The sequence below is a fragment of the Chaetodon trifascialis genome, chromosome 11 (assembly GCF_039877785.1).
Source record: "Chaetodon trifascialis isolate fChaTrf1 chromosome 11, fChaTrf1.hap1, whole genome shotgun sequence".
NCBI lineage: Eukaryota > Metazoa > Chordata > Actinopteri > Chaetodontiformes > Chaetodontidae > Chaetodon > Chaetodon trifascialis.
The window spans coordinates 22,429,996-22,449,301 of NC_092066.1; the positions used below are offsets into that span (position 1 = coordinate 22,429,996).

The following is a 19,306-nucleotide window of genomic DNA, read 5'->3' on the forward strand; positions in this document are numbered from 1 at the left end:
CAAGTAGAAAAAAATCTGTTTGTATTTTCTATTCCCCAAAGCCTTCAACGCTCTACTGTTTCTGCTTTTTCTGATCTCTGGCTCTGATTGTCTGCCTCTGTGTGTTGTGTACCTTTAAGCTTTGCCTGGGTGTTTGGGTATGTATGCATGTGCCTGTGTGAAATGAAGACCGCTGGTTTGGTGCCAACAGTGACTTCCCCTCTCTCATCGTTAATGGTTGTCAAAAACAGCCTTGACTTGGAGCAATGCTTTGAAGTGGAGCAATGAAATCCTTATTATCTTTATTGAATGTCTTTTCAATGCTTGTAGCCTTCAAAATTAAACCTCTGTGGTTATTAGTTGTGCAGCACTATTAGGTTGCATGATGTTCACTCACAAGACCAAACAAAGCAATCCTCCTCTCACCACAGTGTCCCATGTGGACAAAGTTTTATAGAGGACACCCTGAAGGCAAGTGCAGGACTGGTGCTTGTAGAAATACAAACTCAGTATCTGTGCCCTACATATGATTTGTCACTGATCTCAGACAAACAGCTTGGCTGCTCCTGACAGAGGGAACTGCAGTGACGTTGTTCTCTGCCAGTGGGAATGAAAAATAAGTAGTAGTCCCTAGAAGCATCCTTTAAAGGGCCTCAGCCAGCCCCAAACCAAGAACGCGGCAAGGAATTAACTTGTCTGCCTTTTCAGAATGACTGTAATTAAATTATTGCCACCATTTTAAAACATGTTATTATACAGAAATACTTGCACTTAGTTTGGTCTTATTTTTATAGGTTAGGTCAACTTATGTGGAAATAATTCAAAATAATTACAGCAGAATAAACAATATTATTCATGTGAGCAAGAATGCTAATCTCTCTCCTGGAGGATCATGCATCGCTGTGGTTCATCATCTTTTAGTAATCAATATGCAGTGTACACACACACACACACAGACACACACACAGACACACACACACACACACACACACACACACACACACACACGATATTATACCTTTAAAATGTATTCAAAAAATACAATAATACAAAAATATAAATCTGAAGTCTGAAGTCTGAAGTCTGAAGACAGATTGTTATGCACATTTTAGGTGCTCTCTTTTTTGGTGTTGCCTTGAAATGAAGTGGCTTTAATATTCCAGAACCATATTTTTATACTGATGACGGGCATAGATCAGGAAGTGTGATGGTGAGGAAATGAGTGATGAGTGAGACTTACCTCGTTGGCCCCTTGTGGTTCTTGTAAAGAGAGAGAAGGGGGCAAGAAAGCAGGAAAGCATTGTTGAAGGGAAGTTAATAAAAACTGAGACAAAGAGGAAAGAAAGTGTTTGACACACCTCTTTGTAGAAAGCACAGGAAATTGGATGAGACAAGCTATTGCCTTTGTTCTTGAACTGAAGTTATAATAACTTTGTTTATGACTTTGTTTTCAGGATAAAAATGGCAAAAAAAATATTAAAGTAAGACTGAAGTTGCAAGCCAGAATCATTCTTAGTCTCAACATACTTTCAATTGCACTTTCACCCACATTACACCAAAAGAAAGTACATCCTGAACTGCTTCTTCCTCAAAACCAGGCTCAAAGATTTAAACCCACATAGGATACTCTTGTTTAACGTAGTCTAATGTAGCCTGTAAACCACAGAAGGACTGCGACATACAACCCCGACTCCAAAAAAGTCGGGATGGATCTATGAGAGTATCATAGATGGATGTTGCTCCCAATGTATAACACAGTCCAAGTGGTTTTTCAGAGTATTGTCTAGAAAGGATTTTGTGATGCAAGCACAAAAATGAATCTGCAGGCCTCGCTTTTTTGTCAGAAATGACACCATTGCCTGCTGACAGCTGCTCAGTGGCCTCAGAGGGACTCCAGGAAAACTTCTAACAGATCATCCCCATAGCACCCAAATGTGCCTTCAGAACTCTGTTGGAATTCCATCAGTAGTGGGACCGAGGCCTAGAGACACATGCTGTACGACACTTGCGAGCTCCTGCAGGGTGAAAGGTCTATCAGGCCCCCCCCCCCCCCCCCCCCCCCCCCCCCACACACACAGACACACACACACACACACTCTGGGCAGTCACTGAAACAAATTCTCAGTACACCACCTGTCACTACGTGACGCAGCATCTAAATCATTTGCCAAATTCTTTATTGGTGCCTTCTCTGACAGCACAGACCTGAATGACAGTCTGAAATGTAAAGATTGTTGAAAGCGAGGCAGAGATATAGAGAGGTATAGCGAGGGGGCTAAATGAAACTTCATCCTACGAAAAAGCCTTTCTGGCTATGGAGGCACTCTGCCCTTTTAACTTCAATGCCTGTAGGATCTAATTCACTCACCTCCAAGCAGGCCTTACCTTTTTCCAGCCTCACTGCCCAGCATTTTGAATACACCCTCCATTCAGTCTTTGTGATAGAACCCAAAACTATCAAAAGAAAGCACAAAACAGTCCGGGAACGTGCAGCTGAGGAAAATGTGCATTTCATTCGTTGTGACAAGTCTACAGAAAATTTAAGTGACAGTCTGAAGGAAACATCACAAGTAAGAAAGAAGGAAGACAGGCAGCCATAAAGATAAATATAAAGAGAGGCAGAGAGAGCGTGTCACACAGCAGCATCCGTGCCAGCCCATGTACTGTACTGTACATTTAAGCTGGGTGGCTGCCAAAGCTTGAGGCTCAGGAGGGAGGGAGCACAGTCCAAGGGTACCTACACCATCTCCTCTACAGCCATGAGTGTATTCCAGTGTAGTGGAACAAGCACTTACTAAAGAAAAGACTTAGAGAGAACAAACACACTCTGGGACACACACTGATAACAGAGGGGTGGTGATCATAGAGGAGGCTTAAGAGCATCAAATTGTCCAAAATGGAAAGTATGGTCTCTGCTGGAGATTGAGACATAGAAAGAGAGGGAACCATGGGTCTGCTATTTCTGGTCTACTGGGGTGATCTAAATCTGTGGCTGGATGGAAGCAAAGCCTCATGGGTAATGACCCTAAAAGCCCCCATCAGAAGGAGACACCCACAGGTTTTTTTTTTCCTTGAAATTCATGGGGACTTTAAAACACATGCCTGAAAAGAAAAGAAAAAAAAAAACATCAGAAGCAAAAGATTTTTTTGTTCTTATCACTTTTATCAGCCAGAATCTTAAATTGTAAGGGTCAAGTTAAGACAAGACAGATCATAATCTTGAACGTCTTTTTTTAATATTATAGTCAGAATTGGAGCTCTGTTGCTTTAAGAAGTTTGACAACTGTCTCGATATCTGAAGAAAACATTTTACATTTGCAGCATGTCACAATGGTTTAGAAATTTTGCACATTTTTCAGTGATTAATATCACCCATCATTTCAGATAGCTGCTGCCCTATCATGTAGTGTGTTCCTGCAAATCCCAGTCACCTGATCCCCTCACCCACCAGCACACCTATTTTCTCCCCTGCATGTGCACCAGCCCTGTTTCCCCAGTTAGTTGCCAGGTAGTCTACCTCAGTGTTGCAGCTTTACTTCCTCCTGTCTGTTTTACTTTTCATTGGTGGAAAGGGACAATGCATAAACACAGACATAGGTAGAGACATATAAAACACATAGAGACTGAGGAAAAGGTTTTATGCAACATATACCAGATGTGATGTTGATGAGGTCGATAAAACAGAACCAGAAAAGAAGAAAGAAAGAGATATGAAAATTATAATAAGAATTAATAATAATGTGCAAAACATTTTTTTTTTTTTTTGCTCAGTCGTTATGCACATCACGCATGTGTTTGTGTACGAGTGTGTGCTAATTTCTAACTGATAGAGAAAAGACAGAAGAGAGAGAGAAGACAGAGCGAATAAAAAAGGTCGGGTCAGGTTATAACAACCCTGAAGTTGGCACCTCTGGGCACCACCCAAGGCACCACAGGGGTACAAGGGCTCTGGCAGAGGCAGTGTGCTTCGAGCTGTGGCCAGACCCTTAGGGTGGTGCTGGCCCGTTGCAGAGCACATATGGCTCCTTCCTGAGCCTGGCCCTAAACCCTCAGCAGTGAGCTGGCGTTGTCGGGCCTGGGAGATATTTTAAGAGTGTTTTGAATCCAGTGAACTGTCTCTTTGCTGTCTCATCACTGGCATAGGTGGCATGATTTAGTGAAACTTAACAAGTAATGACTCTTGGAGGAATTATGTTATTCACAAATAGTTAGGAGTAAAATAAATAAATATGGAGTAATAATCAGAGTAAAGTAATCACCACAGCAACAACAGACAACTTTGCTAATAAAGGAAGACAGGAGAAACTGAGAAGAGTAAACAAATAAACAAGTGCAGAGAAAATGATTTAAGGAAATGAGTGAGTGGAGTTGATCTTAAGCACATGTGTGATGTCTGTTTGTTCCTGACCACAGCCTGATCCCACCTTCGCCTGCCTGCCCCCTGTCCACTTAGTTTGCCCTCGCTGACTGATTATCTGTCGACAAACTCTGCTTTGAACTGTTACTAAGTGAACAACTGATTGATTTCAACTGCCCTGCCTCTTGAGTCTGCGTGTTCAGAACCATTACAGTATGGAGGATTGATGATTGATTAATTCATTGAGTGATTAAATGACTGTCTTTAATCCCCCTCCCCAGAGCACTATGTTATTAATAAAATGACACCAGTGTTGGATTAATTATAATTATAAATCAAACTGCAATACAAAGGAAGGTAGCAACCTGGAGGCTTAATAATGAGTGACTCAATAAGAATATTTTCTGTTTCTGTTCTCCTTCATATTCACTGTGCCCTTCTATGTACAGCGTTTCTTGTGACATTAAGAACAGAGGTTTGTGAATATTGCCTGAACTTTGCTGACCTCTGCTAAACTCTCAGAGCTACACTCTGTCCCAGCAGTACGTCATATGTCAAACACAAACAGTCCTGGTCTGATCTAATATACTGCAGGTGTTTAGGAGTAAGACGCGTAGGGAACCGTGTGAGGCAGTAGGACAGTTGATTTAAAGGTGGAGTTTGCATTAAACTTTGTGTATCCATGAGGCTGCACAAACATTCCCTTCTGTTGCACTTGTTTCTATAACTTAATGCAACCTCTCATTAAGCATTTCTTTCATTGATCTTTCTGAAAGTGAAGAATGTTGTTGTGGTGTACTTTCCATATTCTAAGATAAATCAGCATCTACTTATGCACTTGCCATTAGAAATTGAAACCATTATAGTTTCAACAAGGTTAAAATGTGACTGTTTTGTGAGTTTAGGGGAAAACTACAACCTGATCCCTGTGGTGCCAGAGATGGTGATGCTAACGCAAATCAGAACACAAAAGTGGACCAAAGCACTGGATGAGCAACTTGAATTTGAATCAATGAAAACCACCATGGAGTCCAGTATCAGGCTTCATGACCAGTGTTCTCCTGCCAATGTTAATACTGTAGTACAAAATACAAAGAAAACATTAATAGCTTAGTAGTACCACAGGTGGTCAAAAACTCTAAACGGTACCTTCAATCTGAATATCTTTTTTAAAACAAGTAATTCAATTAAATACTACAAAAAGGATTGTGAAATGAAATGCCTGTGTACAGGATGGTGTCGTTCTGCAATATATGGTCTGAGGAAATCTGTATGAGAAAAAGGCTGTTTCCTAAGCTCTCGTGAAGTTGATATGTACCATGGAGGGCTCTCACTCAGTGATGTGCTCACCAGGTGGTGAAAAGACTTTCATTTTAGCTCCCATTCAAATGTTTGAGGATGTGATTCTTTTTTTAATCTAATCCCCTATTCAGATTTTATGCGTGACAATTCCGTCAGGTTAAAGGCCCGTTTTAACATGAAAAAAGCTGTCACATCGCCCCCCCCGTCAGCAACATGCATACAGGTTTAATTGCAGCTTTGCTGCTTGTATGGCTTCAAATGATGTGAAATACCAAAGAGGGGTTAATATTCATCCTAGACAAATTGTGTGACATGTTGAAGTGTGCATTTTTGTTCATTTTGGATCCACAGATTAAAAAGGCGAGCATTTTGCTGAATACTAATGTGCTGCTGCAAAAACGTGTGTCAAAGGTGAAAAGCAGCAAAGTGGGAAGAGGAGTGACCAGCAAGTGTTTCACTCTGTCTGACAGCCATGTTGAAAAAACACAGAACAGATGGTCTCTTCCTTAATTCTCTACTATAACTACACGATTGCTATGTTAACATCTGGGGCTGGAATACTGCTTATTGTAAAACCACATATGATATACAGAACACATACCATATTATGTATAATATATACATGAAGACTGTTATCAAGTTTTTTCTAGTGTTAATAGTGTTAGTCCACTATCATGGAAGTTGTAGAAGCAACAGATAATTCTGGCTGTGGTACCAAAAGAAATGCTTAATTAATAACTGAGAAATAGTATTGAGATAGAAATAGCACTGCAAAACAGTGCTTTGATAAACAGTCTTAACACAAAGTCCACTTACTGGGTAATTTGGCCTCTAATGACCCATTCCCCATGCCGACATCTGATCAAGAACACAGTCTGAATTGCAACGTTGTATGTGGCATGAATTATCTTAAAAGTGGTACATGGACTGTATGGAGACACTGCACTGACTGACTAACTGTTACTAATGGACAAAAAGTAAACATATGGGGACACTGAGCAGACAACCACAAAAAGGATGACATAGTCCTCACAACTGATCACTTAGCACACTGTGCATGAGGGCCAAACAGTCATACTAAGCCCTCTGTGCTCACAGTGAACAGTCAGTGACTTGTCATTTTAAAAACATGTGTTCTCACTGGTCAAAGGAAAAAAAATCTACCTGTATCTAACATTAATGTCTATTACAATAGCATTGTCCACTAGTTGAATGCTACTGCTTCCACTCTAGCACGTTTTAATGAAACAGCAATTTAAACTGTTCCAGTGCATCGTAGCTACACCTTTAGTTTGAGAGCTAAAAGATCTCTCTTACAATGTTAACTGTATTTGCAACACTTACTGTAGAATACAGCCAAACTCTCAGATGTGATTTGACCCACCAGTCAATGGCAAGGATTTCTATTTCTAAAATAAATTAACCATGTTAATTCCACCTGGGAATAATAAATTAAAGGAAAGTGTAGGGGTGCTCAGGAGAAGAAAATGAATAGAATCAATGGCGCTCGTTCTGAGCTGCTTTTCTTCATTATACATTTACGTTATAAATGTTCATTGCATGACAACAGTTCAAAACAGACGGATCTGACTATTAATGCCATGGCTTATTCAGAAACTACTTTTGCTACTGCTGCAACAACTGCAGTAGTAAAATGACACATGAACTTTCCAAATGTGACATAGTGACAGAAAGAAAGAAAGAAAGAAAGAAAGAAAGAAAGAAAGAAAGAAAGAAAGAAAGAAAGAAAGAAAGAAAGAAAGATCAGCAAACAGTGAAGTGGAAGAGAGACAGAGGAAGTGGGATAGCAACTGGCGATGGGAAGAGTGTTATTTAGCTGTCTCCCAAACTGAAGAAACCCCTGCCAGACTTGCAACTAGTACACACACAAACACACACATGCAAAAACCTTAAAGCACCTGCCAAACCATGGAAGAGGAGAAATGCGACTAATTACATCTCTTTCCAAGCCATTGAAAGAGTAAATACCAAAGAAGAGACATGCATATTCATAGCAGGGCACAGTGGGATTGGCTTGGCTGTTGAAAATCATCCAGAGTCAGATTGTGAAGCGGGGAGAGAGGAAGCTTTTGACACAACAAATTGATGATTATTAGACATACAGGAAGAGGCACATGGACCAACAGACAGATTCAGAGAAGCAGCATGAGCACCACACGGCAAGTCTTCTCAAAGCCGCCTGCTGGTTTTGAGCAGATGACGATGCATCACACATCGACTTTTGATTTGGTTTAATAGACTGCGCAGTCATGAAACTTTGGCACCTAATTAGCATACCACTGTATTTTAATACAGCCTTATTTAAATAATGAAAGCAGTGAAATTTAAACTGTGATGATACCCCGCTGTTCAAGGACATGAAGACGACCGTTTTCCACCGCTTGAGCATTTAATTGTTATCGACTCTGTGGCTTGGGTCCTCAGTTTGTACATTCTGAATCTTATTTTATAAACAAAAAACAAAAAAACATGTTTGTGAAAACAAAATCCATTTTAGTCTGTACTGTATGTAATATCCAGTTTTTAATTCTCTTACTCACATCCAAATGTGAAACTCTAATAGTTTTGGAAATATATCCTAACACATATAATGGTTGCACTGGTAGATTTGCTTATCATAGAAGAGTGAACGATTGACCTTGGTGCAAAGTCTAGGTGCCCGTCCACTTTCTCTAATATGTTTGTGTAAAAGAATTTGCTCAGTGTTTGATTCCATTTGCCACGAATTTGTGTATTTGCCCATGGGCTCCATTTTTCAGCAGGTAGTTGTGAAAACTTTGCCAGTAGGCCTTTTTCACAGCAGATATTTTACAGTTGGCAGAGTAGTAAAAACCACAGGTGTTACTGATAATGTTTGCAATAGCTCTATGTTCAATGTGCCATGGCAGGGAGCCAGCATGAACAAAAGGAATTCAGCCTTCGTTAGGTTTATTATTTACACCTGTGCTTTTGCTACTGCGACATGTCAACACGTCTTCTGTGAAAAAAGCCTACTCAAGAGAGAAATGCCTGAGGCAGAAATGTCATGAACAGATACCAGAAAATCCTTTGTATGAATGTTTGGTGTTGTGACTTATTGCAAAAGTGCTAAGAAGTGAAATGGGTGGATTTAATTCATTTTGTAGTGTTGTGGGTCCAAAGTAACTATGACTGAGTAGAATGTACAATATATCCTGTTCGTAGCCGAATGGAAAATGTTCCAAATTCAGTACTCTACAGTAGGTTCATCTTACCCAGACACTAAATGGTTAACCTGACCCACCACATAGTTTGTTACACACAACCGTATGGGAAGTTTTTCTTGGAAACTGTTTGGAAAAGGTCAGGCACTTTCAAAAAATACTTGGCAGGTGATTGAATGAACCATCTCTCTATCACTGTCTATCACCTCAACCAATTAAATCAACAAGGCATGTAGTCAGGCAGCCAAAGCCAGGGGAAAAGAGCAAAAAGATGTATCTTCCATGCTGATGCTTGCTCTTCTCTCAGTGAAGAAATACTAGATAGAACTGATGCTAAAGCATCTATGCTAACCTCTTGAAGAGCTACTGTTGTCCCTGTAGTCACACTTGAACCATGTCTGCTGATAGGAAACAACCTGTTTTTTGTGACAACTGCAGACTAGATGACTTTTGCTATTGATTGCTCCCAAACCTACTAAAATCCCCCTGAGCAGGCTTCTAAACTCATTGTATATGCACCAATGTATGTGCCGCAAGAGCTGCTACTGAAAATGATACAAGCCGAGCTGCTCTGGAGAAAACAACATTTTTTTATCCTGTGATAATAATAATAATAATAATAATAATAATAATAATAATAATAATAATAATAATAATAATAATAATAATAACAAGAAGAAGAATTTTATTTGTTTAGCACTTTTCATTCAGAAGATTTATGACTTGTTGACATGGGCTAAAAGAGACAGCTTGTAGTTTGCTATCCAGTTTCTCTCACTGGTCTGCTGTACCAATAACTAAAACCTGAGTTTTATCCTGGTTGAGCTGCAGAAAGTTCTCTGCCACCCAGGATTTAATGTCGGAAATACAGTTAAAAAGGACATCAAATGGTCCTGTGTCATCAGGAGACATGGCAATGTAAAGTTGTGTGTCATCTGCATAGCTGTGAAAGTTGATGCCGTGCCTCCTGAGGACATTTCCAAGTGATAGCATGTATAGGTTAAAAAGGGTTGGACCTAAAATTGACCCCTGGGGAACACTGCATATCATATGATAAAAACTAGATGCATGTTCACCCATGCTGACATAGAATTTCCTGTCAGTGAGATGTGATTTGAACCAGTTAAAAACAGTACCAGATAAAGTGCCAATTAAATTTTGGAGTATGATCTCCTGTGTCAAATGCTGCACTCAAATCTAAAAGCATCAAGACAGACAGCATTTTTGTGTCCGCGTTTGACCTGATGTCAATTTTCAATGTCAATGACAATTTTAACTAGTGCTGTCTCCATACTGTGATATTTTCTAAAACCAGATTGATTTATTTCAGCAGTGTTTGTCAAGGTCATAAAATCATTTAATTGGTTAGAAACAAGTTTTTCTAAAATCTTACTTAAAAATGGCAAGTGTGGCAAAGTGGCCAGTGTTTCCTCATTTAAAAGCGAAGATTCTGAAAAATTAAAATGCAAAAGATTAGATCTAATAGTATCTATTTTGCTTCTGAAGTGGACTGCAAGATCTTCACATGAAAGGTTTAGTTCAAGAGGTTGGTTACAAACAGGATTAATTAAATGGTCAATGGTTGAAAAAAGGACTTGGATTTTTGTGATTGTTACCGATTAATTTTGAAAAATGTTCTTGCCTTGCATTTTTAACTGCCTTCTTGTAGATGGTCAACTGTTCCTAAAAAATCTGAAAATGAACTGTTAGTTTGTTTTTCTGCCATTTTCTCTCTGCTATTCTGCAGTTTCTCTTCAGTTTTATTATGTCACTGTTTCTCCAGGGAGGTTTTGAGTTTGTTTTAATCTTTTTAAGTTTTACTGGTGCCACTATGTAAAGTGCTGACAATACAATCACAAGAAGAAGGTAAAATCTCAGGAGGAATATCATTGATTGATCATAAAATATCAATAAAACTTGCAGCCACTTCATATGTCAGATAGTGTTTCCTTACAGTATGTTCTGTAATTTCCTGTTGCTTAAAATTATTTACCTTAAAAAAGACACAGAAATGATCTGATAAGCCCACATCCACAACAGAGGAAACCTGTACTGACAGGCCATGGGTTATGACCAGGTCTATTACATGTCCTCTGTTGTGGGTGGGCTGTTTAATATGTTGGATGAAATTCATGCAGTTAATTAAGTTTAAAAAATCTAAACTCAAAGAGTCTGATTTATTATCCACATGAATATTAAAATCACCTAAAATAATAATCCTGTTATATTTAGCGTGGATAATCAAGAGGAGTTCTGAGAATTCTGTGATAAAAGAGGTGCATCGTTGGGGTGGTCTGTAGATTGTCAAACATAGTGTGGGAGGGCTGCCAAAATGAAAAGAGTGATATTCAAAAGACATGTATTCACCAAAAAAAATGTTCTTAAAACCATGTGCTGCTAAAAGAATTGTGGCTGTCCCCCTCCTCTTCTACCATTTCTAATAGAATATGAAAAGTCATAATGGGGGGGTGAGGCTTCAGTGATGGTTGCAGCTCCATCAGTGCCAAGCCACGTTTCAGTTAAAAACATATCATCAAGATTCTTCTCTAAAATAAGGTCATTTATAAGAAAGGTCTTATTTGAAAGAGATCTCACATTTAAAAGTGCCGTGTTCAGTGACCTCTGTGATGTTTGGGGAGGAACAGCAGGGGGGTCACATATGTTTATATATTTCAAGTTATTGAGATCAGGGCCAGAGGGAATTTCTTTGTTGTGGTATTTCATGTGTTCTCTGGTGGTAATAATGACAGGGATAGATGAATTGTTGGAGAAGTCTGAGGGTCCCAGTCCTGTAATGCAGCTCTCACTGTTAATGCCGCCACATCGTCAGTCAGCCACAGAACAGAGAGCCATTTCAAATTTCGTGAGTGTTCTTTTAAAGCACAGCACCCCACATGATAGACAGAGCCAGCTGATGAGCCGTCGTCTGAACATTTGTCATCTCTTTTGGCCTCAGCCATGAAAGGAGATTTTATTAGTATCTCTATGTAATATCACATGATGGTACACAGGTTGTACTGCAGATGAGCATTTTAATAGCTCATGATTAATGCATATATTGGAGCTGGAATTAGAGTTGTCATTTTAGTGTCATGGACTGTGACTGCATTACATTAAAAATCATGTTTAAAGGAGCGTTCAGTTGCAGCTTGTGAAAAGAGGCCTTTGAGAACAAGATTCCCATCCAACATCCTGCGGTGATTCCCAGCTGCTAAGACTGCAATGATTGTTGCTTTTAAGGAAATATAATTTAACACCCTGACTTGTTGAAAATGAATGTTTATAATTCTTTAAGAAATTGTATGAGTACAAATGTTATGCTAAGAATTTTTTTCCCTGAAATGTTCTTCAGTGTACCAAAAAATCCTTGATTTTCTGTTCAAAGTCTAAAAATGCAGCCCCGCATTCTCAACAGTTCTACTTTCAGCCTTACAAGAATGACATGTGAGGCATGTGGAATCAGCCTGTGAAGAAACACTTAATTCTGAAAATGAAGAAATACCTCACCATGTGTTTTGCTTTTTTTTTTCCAGGCTTGCAAGATGTCCTGCCAGAGTTCCTTCGTGGGCGTTTTGTGGAGGCAGCCCTCAGCTATGTGGCATGCAACTCAGAGGGCGAGTTGCTCTGCCGCAACAATGACTGCTGGTGCCGGTGCTCTCCCCGCTTCCCAGAATGCAACTGTCCCTTCGCTGACATCAAGGTCATGGAGGAGAACCTGGAGAAGAGCAAAGAGGCCTGGAGCAGCTTCAACCAAGAGTTCATGGACTCAGGTACAGAATGGAATATATATTTGGGATATATGGAATATACAATACAATATGGTTGTACAATATTTGGACTAGCAGGGAGTGAAATCCAGACACCAGCAGTAACCAAACAAGAGCAAAGAAGCCTGAATAAAACCCTCAGACCAGAAAAAGATTGGTCTACTATCCCTCCCACAGTTGACAGTGTTCAAGTTTTTAATGTAGAATGATTTTTTTTTTTGGCTATATGACAAACTTGTGTCAGTAGGTATTCTCTCCTAAATTGTAACCTTGAAAATATGCTCTTTCAACCAAATCCTTTCAATTAATAATTCCACTGAAATTTGAAACAACAGATAAATAAATTGTAGTTTGAAGTGCTGTTTGAGGCTTTAAGTTCATATTACATCAGGCTCAGTTGATAAATACCCTTATTATTACATGATCAGGACCATTTTGGCTCAGTGTTGAGACAGGCTGAGGATGTACTGTGTTACAGTGAATAAGAGAGAGGAGCTCTGGACAGCTGGACAGAGACTATGTTGTATAAGATTGCTCTGTTCCAGTTACAGATGTAGCACGTGGGATGTTGGTGATTTATACCTCTGAGCTGGATGCAGTTTATTCTCAACACTGTTTATTCAGCGTGTACCTGTGAAGTGTTGTTCTAACTGTGTTCATAATCACTCGTGGTATTTACTGACAGCTAGAGTACAGTCATCAATGATGTGTGATAAGCTGATTTTTTTTCATGCAGAGACATTACTGTATAAGAAAACCTGATACATGAGCATCTATGGAACTGCATTTTTCAGTGTTCATGTTTTGCCTCACTGTATGTGGTGTTGCATAGAGAAAACTGTTGAGCTGTTGTTCTCTGGGAGTAAAGACAGGACAGTGTCTTTTTTACATTTCCTAGTGATGATCTATTTCTCAATCAGGGTTGAGGGATAGTTAAAGTATAATAATGGGTCCATCAGCCAGCTGTTTTTACCCTGGAATGTTTTGTCAAGTAAGCTCCAAATGAGCAAGCAACTGAAATGATTGCTGAATCTCTCGCGCTACAGCACATGACTAACATGCAACGTTTTAGCGTCCACCTTTTAAAGCAAGACCATGAAGCATTTGCTGAACAATAGCCACAAGTCACAATTATGGTATAAGTGTAAGTGCTTAAACATAATGCAACAGAAGCACAAGTACGGAAGAGTCATAAAGTCAGCAAACTGTCAGTGATAAAGCTATATCTAGTTTAGTTTGCTAACAATGGCTACTATAAGCTGCTGGTCATGACTGGCTGAGCAAGGCTGCAGCAGCAATACTCCTAATATTGCATCCCTATACTGAATTTAGAAGTGTGTCATTTGTAAGGGGACGGCTGTGTTGTTTCCTTGATTTAAAGGTTAATTCCATTTAGTTTGAACTCATTTTTCCAGTTCTAAAATTGTAATGATAACTGAATGGTACTTACATCTTCCTCACAAGGTTACTTGTGGACATATGGAAATGTAGTAATATCACAGTCTGACTGGGCTAGAGGCATGATAGACAGATTCCAACAAACCACTCAAGTTAGCCAAGACTTCCTGGATCAATTTTGACCCACCATGCTTGCCATACTTGTGTCCAGAGTTTTCAGTCATGGTAAAGCATTGACTGCCCTTTTGGACTTCACTGTTGAAATGTTGCCGTGTTCCCAAAGCTACCAACCTCTCAAAATGTGCAACCGTCCCGGGTCACCGAAACCTCTGTGGTTCATAGTGAAGCAGTGGCTTTTGATAATTTGATTATTTCTAAAATTTGTCAGGGCAAGTAAAGCTGACATGTTTAATGTGGTCATCTTCTTCTTGTTCTTTCTGTGTGTCATTGTGGCGGTATCACCCTACTGCCCCTCATTGATACGAAGTATCTATACTTTTCCCTCAGACTCTTGGTTTACACCTGGTTGCTTACGAACAAAGATATGAAGGTACTTTCAGAGACATATCTGATTGTGCTCAACCACTTCAGGAAAACAGGCTGTAGCAGCCAAACCAGAAGTTAGTGTGGGTGTGGGATGTTCTTTTCATTATTGAGAAATCTGACTTTTGTTGCTTATAACATAGAGTGTACTTTTTTGTAGCCATTGAAAGATTCTCACACTGTTCGATTCTCTCACGTGACAAAACATACAACAGCAAACCTTTACTCCATGTTTGCTTTGTTGTCTGATAGAATTAGAATAAGTCATTTGAACTTGTGCAGAAACAGTAAATGGACTGTATTTATACAGCGTGGAGGATAACTTCACAGCAGTCAGAGTTATTTCTACTGAACAAATGCTGTCTCTGGAAAGTTGATTATTACAGAAATTTAATTGAGAATTCAATATTGTCTCAAATTCATTCTCTAAAAACACCAAACGTTCTGACTTACATTATTACTCAGTGGAACTCAGCTTGTTATCCATTTTCAGCGTACTTTTTCAAACTGCTCTATTGTTACACCTAATATGCTAATGAGTGACAAAGTTTAGAGCCAGCAGAGTGAAAGTTGTGTCTCAGCATGCTGAGCCACAGTGACAGAGGCCCCATCAGGTGTACAGTCTCACTCTTGTTAAATCGATTTCCACCAAGCCAGGCAGCTTTATCGAAACTATTCATCACTGAGAGCGAGACACAGGTGTGTGATGTAATGGCGGCAGTGATGCAGAACAGTTCAGGCATCACTTCCTAAATTGTCTGAAGCTTCACCTCTTTTTTTTCTTCTTCTTCTTCTTTTTTTGCTACATCTCAACACATCAGCTCACTTCTTAATGACTTGGAAGGTGTTGGGGGATTTAATTGGGAACAGGTTTCTGGCAGCTTTTCTTAAACTTTGTGGGTGTGTTGTGTTTCCCTTCAGAGTTCATGTGATTGTGTGTCTGCTGCCATTTATCTGGAAATTGCTTAGTGAGTGACATTACAGAGGTAAACAGCATTTCTGTGCATTCACTTAGGCTCATTTTGACAGCACCTGACTTTGCAAACTTGCCTTTTTTGCTGCATATTAAATCTTTATAAAGATGCACTGACACAGGATTGAAAAGAGGGGAGGCAGGAGTGTAATTGCCAAGCTTTTCTTGTTCTGCTGACATTCTGGTTTTTGTCAGGAGCTTAACTTTGTGCTGTTTGTCATAAAAAATCAGGTTTAGTACTTTTAGAGGCTTGTTTGTTTGAGTAAATAGCTAAAAATATCATGGAAGGCTCTTTGGTTCATCACACACACACACACACACACACACACACACACACACACACACACACACACACACACACACACACACACACACACAGTGACAACACAGACAGGCATATACCATACACCCACACGCATGCATCCAGGAGATTGGCAAAGTTTGATCTAATTTTGAGGGACACACACAGTCCACTTACACATTCATACACTTAACCAGACTCGCACAAGGCAAGCTGAGATAAAAAATGAATGCAGAGAGATGAGAGGAGGGTAATCTACATGGCAAATATTGTTTGACTTTCAGAGCTCCCCTCTCTCACTCTCTTTCCCTCTTTTGCATCTTCTCTCTTTTTCACACTTGCACTCACACACATGCACAGTGGTTTCTGGCCTCTGGGGGTGCTCAGGCAGTTGGGCTGAATCTCCTCTGCTGGGATGGGCTGATAAATTTATTGTGGCGAGTGAAAAACAACTGCAAGGATTGTGTGTGTGTGTGTGTGTGTGTGTGTGTGTGTGTGTGTGTGTGTGTGTGTGTGAGAGAGAGAGAGAGAGAGAGAGAGAGAGAGAGAGAGAGAGAGAGAGAGAGAGAGAATGCGCTTGTTCATATGTGTCAGGGAGACAGAAGGAGGACAAGGAAGAGACTAAATCAGTGTGTGTGTCCATGTTTGAGAGAAAAGAGGAAAATAATACCCTCAAACCTCAGCCACTCATTTCCTCAATTTAAGACCCGAAGCTACACACACACACACACACACACAAATTGCAGGAGCTGTAAAGATCCTCTTTTTTTCTTTTCTTTTTTTTTTTTTTTCTGGATAGGTCTCATGTTCGGTTTGGGAGGCAAGATGTCCTGGGAAGGTGTGAATAAGTTGGAACATCACACCTTTGGTTTTGTGAAATTGGAAAACACAGCCAGCTTCAAGGCTTAGCACTAGATTCCCTAATCCTGTACTTGTGCCTATACAATGTGTGCAATGTGAGGCACATTCCAAATTATAAGTGCTGTAATTTCTTTGACAATGTCCTTCTCAGCTCAGGTACGGTGACACAAGTTTGTTTGTTTTTTTTTTTTTTCATTTGTGACGAGGAGTTTCTATGTGCTGTGTGTGGTTTACCTGAATATGAATGGTCTTAACATTAAACTGTATATACATTACGTCTCATCTGCTCAAGTCCCTTTCAAGTTTCAGATGCCACCGTCTCCCACGTGTTCTAGAACACACCAACATTAAGTAGTTCTAAAAGTTAAGGCTGTGATTATTCTTGATTTTCCTTTTTTTCTTGTCTTTTTACAAATTGTGAAAAACCTACATTGTTCAGAACCAAATACCTTCAATTAGAGCCAGCCGAGCTCTGCATGACTGTCACAAAGTGTAACTTGTCCTCCTCCACCTCCTGTGTTGGCCCTATACCTACAGCATTTTAAAGTAGGTGCTTCAATCATTTCCTGAAGATTATCAATACATCTCTACAAGCAGGTGTCTTACAAGATGCCTTTAAAACAGCTGTTGTAAAACCATTACTAAAGAAACCCAACCTAGATAGTACTACTTTCACCAATAATAGGCTGATATCCAACCTTCCATTCATCAGTAAGATATTGGAAAAGACAGCTTCAGTGCTGCTTTCTGAAATTCCAGTCAGGCTTTAGAATGTACCATAGCACTGAAACTGCTCTGACTGAAATGATAAGCAACCTTTGACTAAATTCTGATGTAAATAAGGTCTCAGTTCTTGTCCTCATTTGCAGCATTTGATACGATTGATATCTTAATTAATCGTCTTGAACAGTTGGTTGATCTCTCTCACTGTGTGTTAAACTGGCTTAAAACAAACATCATAGAGAAAAGTCTTGGAGACCATGTGTCTGAGGAACATGACTGTTCTGGGATTGCACAAGTGACCTGTCTCGGTCCATTACTGTTCTCAGTATACATGCTGCCACTTGGTTACATCATTCAAGAGCGCAATGTATGTTTCCATAGTTATGCAGATGACACACAGCTGTACATTTGTGCTGAACCAAACGATGCTGCAGCTCAGCTATTAAACAGAGCTAAGAGGAGAGAGCACATTAGTTCAGTTTTAGCTGCTCTGCACTGACTTCCTGTAGCGTTCAGGATTGATTTTAAGGCCCTCCTTCTTGTATACAATGCTAGTACCAAGCTACATTGCTAAATTCATTGTTCACTGCCTACAGATGTCAGGGAAGCTGGCTTGAATATTTTTTAAAGAAAGCTAAAAACGTATCTTTTCACTTTAGCCTTTAACTAGCTATGATTTCCGGGCTATTCCTAGCTAGCTATGATTTTATGGATTCTATGTACTCCATTTTAAACTTCTATCTCTGTTTTTATTATTAACAAATACCACAAGAAGGCCAAAACCAAAAATGTGTTTTGTCTGTCTTTCAGTGTTCACTGATGTGTAAGCCCATTCAGTTCTACTGAGGCAAACTTATATTATTTATACAGATGTAGCGGCCTCGAAATTCCCCTAATCTCATGCTGGGGCCCTGGCGGGTCCGTGACCGGTCCCTGCTCTGCAGTAGGCGGGTTCGTGACTGTAATGAGATCCCCTGCGATGACATCACCGGCGCGGGGCCAACTCGTAACGCCCCTAAGCTCCATTTGCGGAAACTACCTGCACTCGCTCGATCAGTCCACCAGGAGGAGCAGTCATTATAATTGGTTACCGTGTCAGCTTTGCTGAGTCGTTCATTAGATCTGCACATAGCCTCCACTGCTGTAAGAAAAACTGCTTGTCTAGTAGAGCACCCTGTGCAGTTTTTTAAATATAATTATGCTTAATCATCCACATTATTGTAGTGCTCGTTCACAAACTTCTTGGATCTGCTCATCTGCCCATCCTGCCTTTTCCTCCACATCTCTCTCCACCTTTGGAGAGGCTCCCAGCGCATCTCTGCGTGCCGAGTGATTTGAGCCCAGAAAATTAATCATGAATAACAGAAGTTGTGCGTCGCGTTTTTCTAGCATTCTGAACTGCTAAAAAGTTAAATGTTTAACACTCTGCCTGATTCGCGGAGCCACTCTGCTTTTCAGTTGGTGGGTTTCCTGTTTGTAGCGCATTTTAGATTTGCGGGTCGCTATTTGATGCGGTGACCAGCAATACGCAGAGTCCTGTATGTGTGTGTACTGTGTATTACTGGACAGAAATCATTTACAGTGCGCTGAAGAGGGAGGGATGGGAGGATGAAATGCCAATTTCAGCCTGTGATCTGTTAATGTCTGACTGAACAGCCTCATGGAAGTGATATTTTACAGTTCTACATATTTTAATCTAACGAAATTCGTTAAAACAAGTCACTTGGTGCTTTCAAAGTCATGTCATTGAGCTGAAAGGTTCCAGATTTCGTTTGCCTTCACAGGCGGCTGCGGAGCGCCGCAGACGGCTCGCACTGCGCACTGCGATGTTCAACATCATAGGCTTAATGTACTGTAGTTAATTATCACTGATCTTTTTCATCACTCTGTCTGTGTGAC

General features: G+C 40.0%; 1 protein-coding gene across 3 annotated transcripts in view; it reads left to right on the forward strand.

The window, feature by feature from the left end:
* The window catches only part of brinp2 (bone morphogenetic protein/retinoic acid inducible neural-specific 2), a 226,834-nt gene that overhangs the window by 156,623 nt on the left and 50,905 nt on the right, over positions 1-19,306 (forward strand). For all 3 annotated transcript variants that reach the window (XM_070973808.1, XM_070973809.1, XM_070973810.1), the window contains one exon: positions 12,375-12,611. In XM_070973808.1, the coding sequence (XP_070829909.1) occupies positions 12,375-12,611 (237 nt within the window). The remainder of the gene's footprint in view (positions 1-12,374; positions 12,612-19,306) is intronic.